The sequence below is a fragment of the Heptranchias perlo genome, chromosome 13, assembly GCF_035084215.1.
Source record: "Heptranchias perlo isolate sHepPer1 chromosome 13, sHepPer1.hap1, whole genome shotgun sequence".
Taxonomy (NCBI): domain Eukaryota; kingdom Metazoa; phylum Chordata; class Chondrichthyes; order Hexanchiformes; family Hexanchidae; genus Heptranchias; species Heptranchias perlo.
In genome coordinates, this window is record NC_090337.1 from 18,070,801 (window position 1) to 18,086,730 (window position 15,930).

The window sequence follows — 15,930 nt, forward strand, 5'->3', positions numbered from 1 at the left end:
GGACCACCACCACCTGAACATTCCCCTCCAAGTCACACACCATCCCGACTTGGGAAATATATAGTCGTTTCTTCATCGTTGCTGGGTCAAAATCCTGGAACTCCCTTCCTAACAGCACTGTGGGAGAATCTTCACCACAGGGACTGCAGCGGTTCAAGGCGGCTCACCACCACCTTCTCAAGAGCAATTAGGGATGGGTAATAAATGCTGGCTTTGCCAGCGACGCTCACATCCCATGAACGAATAAAAAAAATTTTAAAATATTTACGGCACCCTCTTAATGACTGTTAACAGCTATTTTGAAGTCAGGTTTTCAAACCATATTTACTGCAGTTTTACTGAAGGAGACTGCATTTCTTGGGCCTGGTTTAATGACAGGATGCAGTCTGAGTGGGAAAGGATTTAAAAATGGCACACACTATGCTAGTCTTTTGACCAGAATTTATCGTACTGCTGTGTTCCATGCATATAAATTACTATTTTCTATTTAGAATTAATACCCCAACTCTTTTCGCACACTATAGCTTCTTACAACGTCATATCCTTTGCGAAAAATCCATTTAACACTCGGAAAGACAATGAATTTATTTGAGAAAACCATGAAGATAGAAGGGTTTTTTTTTTTATTCGTTCACGGGATGTGGGCGTCGCTGGCAAGGCCGGCATTTATTGCCCATCCCTAATTGCCCTCGAGAAGGTGGTGGTGAGCCGCCTTCTTGAACCGCTGCAGTCCGTGTGGTGACGGTTCTCCCACAGTGCTGTTAGGAAGGGAGTTCCAGGATTTTGACCCAGCGACAATGAAGGAACGGCGATATATTTCCAAGTCGGGATGGTGTGTGACTTGGAGGGAAACGTGCAGGTGGTGTTGTTCCCATGTGCCTGCTGCTCTTGTCCTTCTAGGTGGTAGAGGTCGCGGGTTTGGGAGGTGCTGTCGAAGAAGCCTTGGCGAGTTGCTGCAGTGCATCCTGTGGATGGTGCACACTGCAGCCACAGTGCGCCGGTGGTGAAGGGAGTGAATGTTTAGGGTGATGGATGGGGTGCCAATCAAGCGGGCTGCTTTATCTTGGATGGTGTCGAGCTTCTTGAGTGTTGTTGGAGCTGCACTCATCCAGGCAAGTGGAGAGTATTCCATCACACTCCTGACTTGTGCCTTGCAGATGGTGGAAAGGCTTTGGGGAGTCAGGAGGTGAGTCACTCGCCGCAGAATACCCAGCCTCTGACCTGCTCTCGTAGCCACAGTATTTATATGGCTGGTCCAGTTAAGTTTCTGGTCAATGGTGACCCCCCAGGATGTTGATGGTGGGGGATTCGGCGATGGTAATGCCGTTGAATGTCAAGGGGAGGTGGTTAGACTCTCTCTTGTTGGAGATGGTCATTGCCTGGCATTTATCTGGCGCGAATGTTACTTGCCACTTATCAGCCCAAGCCTGGATGTTGTCCAGGTCTTGCTGCATGCGGGCTCGGACTGCTTCATTATCTGAGGGGTTGCGAATGGAACTGAACACTGTGCAGTCATCAGCGAACATCCCCATTTCTGACCTTATGATGGAGGGAAGGTCATTGATGAAGCAGCTGAAGATGGTTGCGCCTAGGACACTGCCCTGAGGAACTCCTGCAGCAATGCCCTGGGGCTGAGATGCTTGGCCTCCAACAACTACTACCATCTTCCTTTGTGCTAGGTATGACTCCAGCCACTGGAGAGTTTTCCCCGATTCCCATGGACTTCAATTTTACTAGGGCTCCTTGGTGCCACACTCAGTCAAATGCTGCCTTGATGTCAAGGGCAGTCACTCTCACCTCACCTCTGGAATTCAGCTCTTTTGTCCATGTTTGGACCAAGGCTGTAATGAGGTCTGGAGCAGAGTGGTCCTGGCGGAACCCAAACTGAGCATCGGTGAGCAGGTTATTGGTGAGTAAGTGCCGCTTGATAGCACTGTCGACGACACCTTCCATCACTTTGCTGATGATTGAGAGTAGACTGATGGGGCGGTAATTGGCCGGATTGGATTTGTCCTGCTTTTTGTGGACAGGACATACCTGGGCAATTTTCCACATTGTCGGGTGGATGCCAGTGTTGTAGCTGTACTGGAACAGCTTGGCTAGAGGCACAGCTAGTTCTGGAGCACAAGTCTTCAGCACTACAGCTGGGATGTTGTCAGGGCCCATAGCCTTTGCTGTATCCAGTGCACTCAGCCGTTTCTTGATATCACGTGGAGTGAATCGAATTGGCCGAAGACTGGCTTCCGTGATGGTGGGGATATCGGGAGGAGGCTGAGATGGATTATCCACTCGGCACTTCTGGCTGAAGATGGTTGCAAACGCTTCAGCCTGGTCTTTTGCACTCACGTGCTGGACTCCGCCATCATTGAGAATGGGGATGTTTGCAGAGCCTCCTCCTCCCGTTAGTTGTTTAATTGTCCACCACCATTCACGACTGGATGTGGCAGGACTGCAGAGCTTTGATCTGATCCGTTGGTTGTGGAATCGCTTAGCTCTGTCTATAGCATGTTGCTTCCGCTGTTTAGCATGCATGTAGTCCTGAGTTGTAGCTTCACCAGGTTGGCACCTCATTTTTAGGTACGCCTGGTGCTGCTCCTGGCATGCTCTTCTACACTCCTCATTGAACCAGGGTTGATCCCCTGGCTTGTTGGTAATGGTAGAGTGAGGAATATGCCGGGCCATGAGGTTACAGATTGTGCTGGAATACAATTCTGCTGCTGCTGATGGCCCACAGCGCCTCATGGATGCCCAGTTTTGAGCTGCTAGATCTGTTCTGAATCTATCCCATTTAGCACGGTGGTAGTGCCACACAACACGTTGGATGGTGTCCTCAGTGCGAAGACAGGATTTCATCTCCACGAGGACTGTGCGGTGGTCATTCCTACCAATACTGTCATGGACAGATGCATTTGCGACAGGTAGATTGGTGAGGACGAGGTCAAGTAAGTTTTTCCCTCGTGTTGGTTTGCTCACCACCTGCCGCAGGCCCAGTCTAGCAGCTATGTCCTTCAGGAGATTTACTAGAATGGTACCAAGGATGAGGGACTTCAATTGTATGGAGAGATTAGAGAAACTGGGATTGTTCTCCTTCGAGCAGAGAAGGTTAAGGGGAGATTTAATGGAGGTATTCAAAATTATGAGGGTTTTGATTGAGTGGAGGGAGTGGAGGGAGAAACTGTTTCCACTGGCAGGAGGGTCAGTAACCAGAGGACACAGATTTAAGGTAATTGGCAAAAGAACCAGAGGAGAGGAGACTTTTTTTAAATGCAGTTATGATTCTGGAATGCACTGCCTGAAAGGGTGGTGAAAGCAGATTTAACAGTAACTTTCAAAAGGGAATTGGATAAATAGTTGAAGGGGAATAAAAACTAAACTAGCAGAATTAGCCAGTATAGTTTCAATAGACGTTAAATCCTGCAGGTCAAGACATCCATTCTCTCTGTAAAGGTTGTTCCCCAAAATCTCTACCAGCTACACCAGCATTCCTCTTCCATATCCAGTCTGTTTTGCCACCATTAAAGTAGAATAATTAACAGCCACACAACTGTAATCATGAAAGGAATACTTCATAAAACAGTGATACCTTGTCAGGTGGATAAAAACTGCATACACCAAGTCTATACAAGTATAGATATCAAAATTTGCTTTTGAAGTAGCCGCAAGAGTGGTGCTTGGACTGCTGGTTCCTGACATGGGTCACGTATACTTGGTGGCAACCTGGGTCAGCCTCTGGGTTAACAAGGGTAATGAATCAGCAACAAAGTGAAATTCATCAGGAGTAATACTCTGGCAGCAGTTTGCTGCTATTGCCAGGGCATTTCGCTGGACGTTGATGCTGAAGAACTCCAGGTAATGTAAACTTGCCAGATTCGCCAAGACTAACCACAAGGAAGATCCCACACTTGAGTAATTAGCTTTATACCAAGACTTTGGTAGACACCTTAGAACAGGATAAATTGCAGATCAAAAACATTGCTGATTTGAAGATCGTTATACTAAAGCCCACTCTAAACATTCCTTCAGTAAAAAAGAATTTTCGGAAAAGTACAGATATCTGAATGCCTGCTTTCTTCCAGCTGACATTTAGCAGCAATAGGAAACTTTTCATGCTCAACTAAAGTTACCTAAATAGGAACGAGTAGGAATTGTTCTTGGAATTTCAGAATTTATACTCTGATCGGAATTATGTTTCAAATCAGCATTTGAGTTAAAAATGATTCCTTTGATACTGTCGCCCAAGTTTTGGGAGAGTGAGGTAACTGAGCTGCTTTCCCATATTAACTTTAGTCATGTGTAACTGGTCTGCCTGTAAACCGAGAGCACTGTGGGATCCAAAATGCTATGCATGCACAGACTGGCTGTAATTTTCTGCCGGCAGCAGATCTACTAGCTCAAGTGAGACCAGCGACAGCCAGAAAGAATCAGTGGGTAATGGAGTCTTCCAGGTCACTAGTCTAAAGATATCCAGTAGGGTTACACTGATGTGGCCACTGGATAAAGAAGATTCACTATAGGAGCCAATGGCCAAAAAAAGAACGTCATAGCAGATTTTACAAACTCTACGGTAACCTCAGTTAAGTTTGCGATCTGTTCGGACATGTATATTTTCACACATCAATATAAATTGTGAAATTAAATTGACAATTAACATGTAGACATTCAGTCACCACCAATGGAAAATTTATCTTCAGTACCTGATGGGTCAGCCTCTGGGTTAACAAGGGTAATGAATCAGCAACAAAGTGAAATTCATCAGGAGTAATACTCTGGCAGCAGTTTGCTGCTATTGCCAGGGCATTTCGCTGGGCGTTGATGCTGAAGAACTCCAGGTATAGCAAGCAGTCAGCCAATCCTCCCTTTAAAGTTATGAAAAGTTATTAGCAACATGTTGGGGTGAGGGGAGGGGGAGGAGATAAGATAGAAAAGAACATCTTTTGTAAAACTTAAAGTTAAGCTACATGGAATCACATTCTTACTTTATACAAATTCCTTTTATACATTACAAAAATATTCAAAATGAATGTGTTAATTTCTTGCACATCTCTGGAAGACTCTTTGAGGAACAAGAATAGAAGGAATATGATGGAAGTTGTTAAAATGAAGAAAGCGCTAGATTCAGTCAATGGGAATCAGGGGGAAAGCTGGAGTCATACCTAGCACAAAGGAAGATGGTTGTGGTTGTTGGAGGCCAATCATCTCAGCCCCAGGACATTGCTGCAGGAGTTCCTCAGGGCAGTGTCCGAGGCCCAGCCATCATCAGCTGCTTCATCAATGACCTTCCCTCATAAGGTCAGAAATGGGGATGTTCGCTGATGATTGCACAGTGTTCAGTTCCATTCGCATCCCCTCAAATAATGAAGCAGTCCGTGCCCGCATGCAGTATGAACTGGACAACATCCAGGCTTGGGCTGATAAGTGGCAAGTAACATTTGCGCCAGGCAAGTGCCAGGCAATGACCATCTCCAAACAGAGAGGGTTTAAACCTCTCCCTTTGACATTCAATGGGATCACCTCTCATTCTTCTAAACTCCAGAGAATATAGGCCCATTTTACTCAATCTCTCCTCATTGGACATTCCTCTTATCCCTGGAATCAATCTAGTGACCTTCGTTGAACCATCTCTAAGGCACGTATATCCCTCCTTTGATAAGGAGAACACAACTGCACACAGGACTCTAGGTGTGGTCTCACCAAGGCCCTGTACAATTGCAGCAAGACGTCCTTACTCTTGTACTCCAACCCCCTTGCAATAAAAGTCATTTATAGATGAAATTTAAGGAATGGAAAAATCATGTCTTCCTGCCCACACTAACAGAAATTTGTAGTACTTACAGCTTGTAAAATGGCTTTACTATGTCTGCGTGATAACATTTCCAGAGCAGTCAAAGCCTGTTCAGCCACATCGATGCATTGAATGACTTGTAGCTAGAAACAAGAATGGAATTTGCATACATGAAAAGGTTTATATCACACCCTTGCTCGAGGAACACCATAATTACACAATAAAACATGCTACATTACAGAAAGGATTAAAAAAATTTAAATTTATGTACTGGTCTTTAAAGAGCACTGTCCAGAACAATTACAAATCATGAGAACCAAAAGAAAATCATGCTACAAAAAAAATGTGATGTCATTAGTGAAATGCCCTTGCACGGACACCATCCTAGTATTTTTCCTGAGCATTTTTTTTGGCAAGCTGCAAATTTAGACGAGGACTTTGCAATTCACTGCAGTACAAGATGATTCCGGCTAAGTCACAAAATATTGGACCCTCAGCTTACTCAGATGCCTTGCTAGGTTTTTTTTAAAAAGTATTAAAAAAATTATGTATGTATAAAAATTCATTAGAAAAGGGAATAGTGCCAGAGGACTGGCAGACAACTAATGTGATTCCTATATTTAAAAAGGGATATAGAACAAGTCCAGGGAACTATAGACAATTAGCTTAATGTCAGTGGTAGGAAAGATAATGGCATCCTTACTCAAAGGTGTAATAGAAAAACATCTGGAAACCGAAAATACAAGAATAGTCATCACAGATTTCAAAAGGGATGGTCATGCTCAACCAACCTTATTGAATTCTTTCAAGTAACAGAAAGGGTAAACAAGGGTAATGTAGTAGATGTAATATATTTGGATTTTCAAAAGGCTTTCAATAAGGTACCACATAGTGGACTCATGACTAATGTCAATGCATGTGGAGTCAGGAGACAAATAGAATGGATAACAAGCTGGCTACAAAACAGCAGGGGTTAAAGGTAGTTACTCAGACTAGCAAAAGATGGGAAGTGGTGTTCCACAGGGATCAAGAACTGGGACCACCGTTCATTTACATAAACGATTTTGACTCTGCATTCAGAAGTACAATTTCAAAATTTGCGGACGACAGCAAATTGGGGGTTTTAGTTAATATGGAGGACTGTGACAAAATGCAGGAGGACACTGATAAACTTGCAGAATGGGTGTGTATTTGGCAAGTGTGAGGTGGTACATTTTGGTCGGAAGAATGAAGCCATATACTCCATGGAGAGTCTAAATGGGGTAGAGGGGCAGAGGGGTCTGGGGGTATAGACACACAAATCACAAAGTAGCAACGCAGGTTAAAAAGCAAACAAAACACTAGGGTTCGTTTCTAGGAGCGACAGAATTGAAAAGCAGAGAAATTATGTTAAACTTGTATAAAACCTCGGTTAGATCACACTAGGGAGTACTTTGAACAGTTCTGGTCTCCATATTATAAAAAGGATAGAGGTACTGGAGAAGGTGCAAAAAAGATTTACTAGGATGACACCAGAACTGAGAGGTTCAATCTTTCCTGAAAGGTTGAACAGGCTGGGGAATTTTTCTCTAGAAAGAAGACTGAGGGGTGACTCGAAAGAGGTCCTTCAGATTATGGAAGGGTAGATGTAGAGAAGATGTTTGCACTTGCAGTGACCAGAACTAGGGGCCATAAATATAAGATAGTCACTAATAAATCCAACAGGGAATTCAGGAGAAGCTTCTTCACCCAGAGAGTGGTTAGAAGGCAGGACTTGCTACCACAAGTAGTACTTGTGGCGACCAGCATAGATGCATTTAAGGGGAAACTAGATAGGTACATGAGGGAGAAAGGAATAGAAGGATATGTTGTTAGGGTGAGATAAAGTAAGGTGGGAGGAGGCTGGTGTGGAGCACAAACATCAGCTTAGACCTGTTGGGCCAAATGGCCTGTTTCTGTGCTGCACATTATCAAAATATGTAGAATTAAACAAAGCAGTCAGGACTAAATTCAGTACATCTAAATTTCATCGCAAATATTTATAGCACAAGCAGACTGAGTTCTAATGAAATAACTGACCCTGAAATCACTAGCAATCAGAAAAAACAATCCTACATGGTTACTTTGAGAATAAGGAGGAATTTTGAGATTGGTCTTCCAAAAAAGTATCCAAGCAAGGAAGCTGGAGTTTGACAAAAATTTCCCATTTAACTATTTCTAAAATTTAAGGGAACCCATAGGATCCTGGTTTCAAAGCTAGTTTCTTATAAACAATCTTCAGCTGTGACTGAAATGTTTACCTCTTTTCAGACATATGGAAACCGCACTGAAATAGATCTAGTGCGTCAACGCTGGGAAAAGCACAACTTGTTAAAGTCAGCACACAGATCATTTTTAAATAACCTTCTGGGATTTTTCAAAGATATTTCAGTCATGGTAGACAGGGATAACAGTTGATACTATGTGATTGGACTATGGGATCCACCTTTGACAAAGTGCCACTTTGGTGATTAATGGCCAAGAGTCCTGGAATGGGGACAAATTACGGTGATGCATATTTTGTTTAAATACAGAAAACCGAGGGAACCATCAATGTCAAGTTTTCAGGCTGGAAAGAGGTTAGTGATAGTACTCAAGGGAGTCAAGTCATATGGGCCTTATCATTTTTAATACATCCTCACTTGGATCAGGATACTTGAAGTAAAAACTCCAAGATTGCAGATACCAAATACAAAGCAAATAATGAATACTTTGATAAAGATTCAGATCTTTTAGGTAACTGGCCCAGTAGGTTGGAAGGTTGAAGCATTTCTGACTGCCAGAAATACAATGGGCCAGAATTTGCTGCCAAAATAATGGTGAGGCTAATGGCGCTTGCCGCTATTTATGCGCAAACGGTATAGCAACTTCAGGTAAGGGGCAGATGCGCGGTTAAACTCAAATATCCAAATGTTGCTCTGAGTTGCTCCACCATTAGCTTTGCAAAAATGGCATCTCGCTGTCTGCCTCACTATTGAAATGTATTGAATGGCGTTAAGTTGCTGTATTTGCATGGTCGATACGAATTAAACTCACCACAGAAGGTTAAGTCAGGCCATTTCAAGTCTGTGTACTCTTTTAATGATGTGATGAGTGATAATTACTGCCTATCAGCCTCTCTGGCCCAGAAAGTGAACAATTTAAACTGTAGAGTCTCATTCCTTCAGGTTTTAATTGTTGGAGATTCAAAGGTTACATTTAAAAAAAAACTTTTCCTTTGTCTCTCTTCTCTCTCAATCCCATCTTTCTTTCCCTCTTTCAGTACCTGATTTGATATTGATTTCATCCACTCTAATTTACACTTCCTTCTCAACCCATGCGCTGTTTATTTCACAATCCTTTAATATGATTGGTTAAGGAGATGCACAGTTGCTTGCCCTGTTCACTCAGGTCCCAGATGCCCTGTTTCCCTCGCTGCGCCATCAGCTCGCACTTACAGCACTTGCCCTTGCACGTTTAGGTTTAAAATTTTTTGTGAGCCAAGTCTAATTAACGGCAGATACCGTTAGATGCCCTGCGACAGCAAATTATGGCCTAATATTTGGTGGAAACAAATGCCACACAAAGATTACTCTTTATATACATTAAGCCCTTGAAAGTAGTCTTGTGGGACATGACCGGGCGGGTGGTGGCAACGAGGGGCCGGAAACACCTTTTGCTCAAAATATTGTGACTCAATGTCCAATTCTTTGCCTTAATGGAAACCCAACATATGCAATCAGTAGGCTTTCCCAGGTCAAAAAGACAGACTTTAAGCCTACTGAAACAGATGTCACAACTGTCTTAGAGGCCATGCTCAAGCAATTTCTTCCTTTGCGAACCTGGGCTTAGTTTTATTCTATTGCCTCCGCATAGTGCAATCAATAGTAAAGCTGAGTAATTCAAATATATGTTCAAACATATTTTCACAATTTATTCCTGCTATTACTAATCGGATATTTTCACACATTTAGTATGAGTGGCAATATTTAACAGGGTATAAATGCAAGAAGGTGCCCGTTAAGGAATTCATAAAGATGATTGCATTTTTGTAATTTGTCAACCTGTTCTCACCTTTTCCAGGAAGACTGGAATGGCATCAACAACCACAGCCGATGACCTAGGAAGGGCTTCCATCATGTAAGTCAAAGCTCTGCAAGCGTGGTTCATCTGTTATATTAGAGGTAAGGAGTAGAACACTTCAGTAAATTAACCACCACTCAGGAAACATTTTAGTAACTACGCTAGTGGGAAATACTTACAATGTCAAAGTTGTGCTCCATCTGCAACAAAGTTATCTGTAAAGAAATAAGAGTTATTAATGATGAGAGTTGTTGATGTGCATATTTCAAGAGTCAAGGGCATGTAAAAGATTCGAATTTGGATAAGACTTTGTAAAGATTTCAGAAGAACTAGCCAAGAAGGTAATTAATCTTAAAAACAAATTTAACTACACAATTTCTGCTCAAACTTTGGAACATTTGTGTTTCTCATGTAACAAACCAAGCACCAAACAAATAGTTGCTAGTTACATAATACCACATGCTTCAACAGGGATCAGCTTCAGTATTTTCACACTCCATAATCTCAACCATGTTCAACACAAATCAATATCCCTGCACTCCATATTGAAGTTTCCACCCAATACGGTGAAGCCAGTGCTGGCTATACTCTTCGCAGCTTGGATGTTAATCGCAACGTGCTGGCTTCCTAAGATAACTTCAATGTTACATGATTACCAGAATAACTTCCTCCCCTCGACTCAAGGAAGTTTTTGACAGATCTAAGTCTTGGTATAGTGAACTTATGAAGTTTAAACTGAGGCTACCACTTACACTAGTGTACATACAAATTAAAACAGTTCTCAAAAAAGTGAGAAACTTATTCCTCTGCACAATTAAAGCAAAGATTAAAATCTCAAAATACTAGCCTCAATTTAATGCTTTATCTTAGAATTACTTACTGTACTTATGCAAAACTTCTCAAACAACTAAGATCTGGTTTAGTTTAATGTAAACAACTTTCTTGGAACACCACTGAATATTTTCCAGTGAATTTTATATAGTGACATCATGCTTAAAGTCAATTGAATTAATACAGTTTTATTGTATACACATTTCAGTAGCTGGAAACTAAAGTTAACCCTTCATTGTTGCAGATTCTGCCATTGCATATTGCCTGTTCTTTTTAATCCATATTCTTTTTATACATAATGCAACCAATGTGAAAATCTTCGCAGGCTATCCTTATTTTCCAGCAATTGATCAAAACAAATGTTTTGCTAGTTAAGATAAGTGGGAAAATTGGTAGTAGTGTATTGTGTGCCATGTTAAAAATGCCTACGTGGTGCAATAAGCTTTCATTCAAATGTTTATATAATCGACTTACGAACAGGAATAGTTCAATTTCTTTTACACTAAAGCACTGCTCTCATGAAACTCATGGTACCAATTATGTACTTGTTATATGCCAGCAAAGCATCCAGTGTGAAATCAGATCATATTTTCTTCAAACATATTCAGCATGTCATTTTAGCCTCTATGGCTACTCTTAAGCTGTCAGCACTAGCATTGGACTTAACCATGTCCACTGGAATTGAAGTTTTGGGTTTTGCAAGTAATATTCATACTCATGTTCTGAACTCAAAAACCCATTATAAAAAAAAGTCACCCTTCTCGTTGAAGAGCAGAGACATTTTCTGTATGTGGAGTGTTATAGAAATGTATCTGCAATATATGGTGTGTAGCATGCTGCCAGCTTTTATATGCAAAAGAATGATTAGACATTTCGTTAACCACATGGCAGATTGGTCAAAAAAGTAAAGGCCCATGGGATCCAAGGGAATGTGACAAATTGGATCCAAAATTGACTCAGAGGCTGGAAGCAAAGGGTAATGGTCGACGGGTGTTTTGGCGACGAAGGCTGTTTCCAGTGGGGTGCTGCAGAGCTCGGTCCTTTGCTTTTTGTGGTAAAAAATTAACAATTTGGACTTAAGCGTAGGGGGCATGATTAAGAAATTTGCGAATGACACAAAGATAGGCCGTGTGGTTGATAGTGAGAAGGAAAGCTGTAGACTGCAGGAAGATATCAATGGACTGGTCAGATGGGCAGAAAAGTAGCAAATGGAGTTCAATCCGGAGAAGTGTGAGGTAATGCATTTGGGGAGAGCAAACAAGGCAAAGGAATGCACAATAAATGGGAGGATACTGAGAGGTGTAGAGGAAGTGAGGGACCTTGGAGTGCATGTCCACAGATCCCTGAAGGTAGCAGGACAGGTAGATAAGGTGATTAAGGCGGCATATGGAATGCTTTCCTTTATTAGCAGAGGCATAGAATATAAGAGCAGGGATGTTATGCTGTATAAAACACTAGTTAGGCCACAGCTTGAGTACTGCGCAAAGTTCTGGTCACCACATTACAGGAAGGATGTAATTGCACTGGAGAGGGTGCAGAGGAGGTTTACAAGGATGTTGCCAGGACTGGAGAATTTTAGCTACGATGACTGATTGGACAGGCTGGGGTTTTTTCCTTGGAACAGAAAAGGCTGAGGAGTGATTTGATTGAGGTGTACAAAATGATGAGGGGCCTAGATAGAGTGGATACGAAGGACCTATTTCCCTTAACAGAGGGGTCAATAACCAGGGGGCATAGATTTAAAAGTGATTGGTAGAAGGATTAGAATGGAAATGAGGAACTCTTTTTTTCGCCCAGAGGGTGGTGGGGGTCTGGAAATCACTGCTTGAGGGGCTGGTAGAGGCAGAAACTCTCAAGTCACTTAAAAAATACCTGGCTGTGCACCTGAGGAGCCATTACCTGCAAGGCTACGGACCAAGTGTGGGAAAGTGGGATTAGGCTGGGTGGCTCGGACATGTTGGGCTGAATGGCCTCCTTCTGTGCCGTAAATTTTCTATGATTCTATTAATGGTTCCTACCAAAGCTGGGACAACACTCTTCACTGGAAATCCTCCCAGGGTTTCTTCATTCCCCATTACTAATAGCTGGCACATCTCGATGACTGCTTGAAGTTGCTGACTCTCATCTCCAGTAGCTTGCAGACCCTGTAGGAGCTGCTGTGCTTTTGAACCTGAGAAAAATTGTTTCATGAGAATTTCAACTGTTACCCTGTAATTTTAAACATTGCTTTTAGCTCCCCTCTACTGCTTTCCACGGCCATACTTTCAGCCACTCCTGTGACAACAGTGCAGGCAATCCATCCTGCTGAGCCAGTGAAGAGTGAGTGAGCAATGTCAGCTGACTCAACTCCAGTGAAATGCTTCAGATTATCCGGGCTGAAATCAAACCAAAGCCCACACCATACCAATTTACATCCCAGATTGTCAGTACACGATACAGTACCACCAGGGATATCTGCCCAGCAATCTGGAATAAACTCGAACAGGTGGCACAGTGGATTAGAAAGTCTCACCTCTGGGGCCTGTTCTTGAATCCACATCAGATTGATAGTATTACAAAAACCTCTGTTTACTGTAGGGATTCAAATGGGTATCAACTGGGATTTTCTCAGCCAATTCCAATGGTGTAAATCCACAGCACAGAAACTGCCATAAATTTAACAAATTAGTAACAGAATGGCAATCTCATCCAGAAGTTCCTTAAGAATATCTGGTGTGATAAACTGAAATTAGATCAGCAAAAATAGGACATTGTTCAAAGTAAGCATCAAGGTGCATTGTTGGAGTAAGTTACAATTATCACAGCATCTGGCTCATGCAATAAATGACCTAGAGTACTTGATGCAGAGACTTTGCGCTCAAAAAGGAAGCGCATTCTGCTCCCCAGCATTAGTAGCACTCATCCTGCACAAACATCCAAACAAATTTAAAACCAAGAACACCTACATCTTACACATGCTGCCGATGACTTCAAACAAAAATTACAACAATCTTAAAAGCTAAATTGGAATTATTATTGCTGCAAGGATGTCAAAGAAAAATTGCTCTACTACTTAATCATTAGCATTGATTACTCACTTGCTCCACTTCCAATTGTTCTATGAAAAAGCTGGGACATTCGTGGACCAAGAGGGCCAAAAAGGTGGGGTGGAAGGCCACGTGCCTCTAATAAAGCTGGAAGATAAACACAGTTACCGGTAAAGCATATTCTAGTACAACAGTCTTCTGTTCACTGATTTCTATATTTATTGAGATTTAAATTTGCATAGTACAGAAATATCATTCCAATGAGTTCGCCAAAAAATCTTGTGGGAATGGGTCCCTGCAGTAATGCATCACACATTAATAGCAAATTGTACTTACCAAGTGGTGGAAAATAATTTCCACCTGCTTGTAACCTAGGTAGAAACCAACACTATGGACATGGTAACCCTAGCCTTTGAGTTAGTGTTGCAAACACACCATTTAAATTAATTAAATTGCTTCAATTTTGGGGGGGGGGGGGGGCGGGAGTCTGAAAGCATGAAAGAGAGTGAGCAAGAGAAAAAAAAAGAAAATGAGACACACAGGTAGACAAAGGAGAGTAAAACAGAGAGTAGATTCCTTGCTAATAAAAATTTATTAAGAACTCCAGATAGAACATACATACTATAGATCTATCAGAAGGGAATGATGCAGTGTCTTTACCACATAGGTCCCAGAAATTCCATGATGCATCACATCAACCTGCTGCCCATCATAAAGCCCTAACCCAGATGTGACAACGTGCCCTATGCAGTGATATTTCACCAATTTCCACTACAAGAGAAAAAAAAGTCTATTGTGGCAATAAAATGCTCTGTCCCTGGATCTGTCTTTCAGTGTGATTGGAGTACGAGTTGGCTAAGCTGATGCAAGGACATCGGAATTTGGTCAACTTGCCATCCAAGTGCAAAATTGAAGTTGTGGATCTGCCACCTGATTTTTATTTCTTTGAAAATCAATTAAAACAAAAATTGGATCCACAATGCCAGTTTCACACCCAGGCAGCACGTTGAAAATGAACCCCTTTACATCTATGGGTGCTAGTTTTTATGACTCATCAGACCAAATGCAGAATCTGAAATTATTGGTATCAGTACAAACTGACTAGTTTCAACATAAAATTATTTAAATCCAAATATGTTGATCTCTTCAGTTATATAATGATCCTACTCTTCTTTCCAACCATCCCACCCTCTAGGTGTGGAAATTTCCTTCCTACCAGAACAAATTAGCCAAGCAAGGGGATTTCAGGTGGGGATGTATTCTGGTACTCATTAGGGCTCAGTCTCCTAAAGGAACTCACTTTTCACCTTTCTGTGACTTGAATTCAATAGTGCAATTTTTCAACTATTGCATTAAAGTAATTACTTCAGTTGAATTTTGTCTACAAAAGAAAACTGCTTCAGATTCTTTATCTTGAAGGGTTACTAGCCCCATATGCTTTAGCTTGGCTGAGCTGGTAGCTCCCTCACCTGGGTCAAAAGACCATTCTAGGACTTGATCTAGGCTGACTCTTCAGTGCAGTACTAAGGGGGTGCTCCATTGTTGGAGGTGCACTCTTTTGGATAAGACATGAAATCCTCACACCTGTTCAGGTGATGTTGAAGATCCCATGGGCTACTCAAAAGGAGGAGCAGAGAACATTCCCCTCTTGGCCAAAACCACCAAAACAGTTCAAGTAGTCATTTATCTCATTTACTGCTTGTGGGTCCTTGCGTGTCACGTTTGCCTGAACAATAACTGCATTTCAAAAAGACTAAATCACTGGCTGTAAAGCACTTTGGGACATCTTGAGGACATGAAAGGAACTGTTTATTTTCCACATAGAATGGTAACAGCACAGAAGGAGGCCATTCAGCCCATGCCGGCATAAGATTATAATATGGTACCTTTGCATAAAGTGGATTCTTGCAAATGTACTTGAGCATAGATATCTATCAATACAACTGGTTTACAAGGTTTAATGTCACTGTACAATTAGTTCTATAGACTCCTCACCTTGTAATCGGCCCATTTCAGAATCATCTGACTCGCTCTCTCCAGAAGTTGGCATTCCAACAGCTCCAGCAACGGAACTAGAAGCTGAAGTGAACAAGACAGTCACTCCACTTTTGTTAAAAAAGCCTTTAAAGTAACCAAATGAAATTATCAACTGAACTCTATGCTTAGTTTACAAGAAGCTCTATTACAATACTTGAGGGCAAGTTACAAGCT

At 41.9% G+C, this 15,930-nt stretch overlaps 1 protein-coding gene across 6 annotated transcripts in view; it reads right to left on the minus strand.

Annotated features, from left to right (window-relative positions):
* trip12 (thyroid hormone receptor interactor 12) overlaps nt 1-15,930 on the minus strand; it is a 136,958-nt gene that overhangs the window by 68,935 nt on the left and 52,093 nt on the right. For all 6 annotated transcript variants that reach the window (XM_067995070.1, XM_067995069.1, XM_067995068.1 and 3 more), the window contains exons 8-14: nt 15,715-15,798; nt 13,771-13,866; nt 12,712-12,863; nt 10,042-10,077; nt 9,854-9,949; nt 5,833-5,925; nt 4,695-4,856 (exon numbers count right to left, since the gene is read on the minus strand). In XM_067995070.1, coding sequence (XP_067851171.1) covers nt 4,695-4,856; nt 5,833-5,925; nt 9,854-9,949; nt 10,042-10,077; nt 12,712-12,863; nt 13,771-13,866; nt 15,715-15,798 — 719 coding nt within the window. The remainder of the gene's footprint in view (nt 1-4,694; nt 4,857-5,832; nt 5,926-9,853; nt 9,950-10,041; nt 10,078-12,711; nt 12,864-13,770; nt 13,867-15,714; nt 15,799-15,930) is intronic.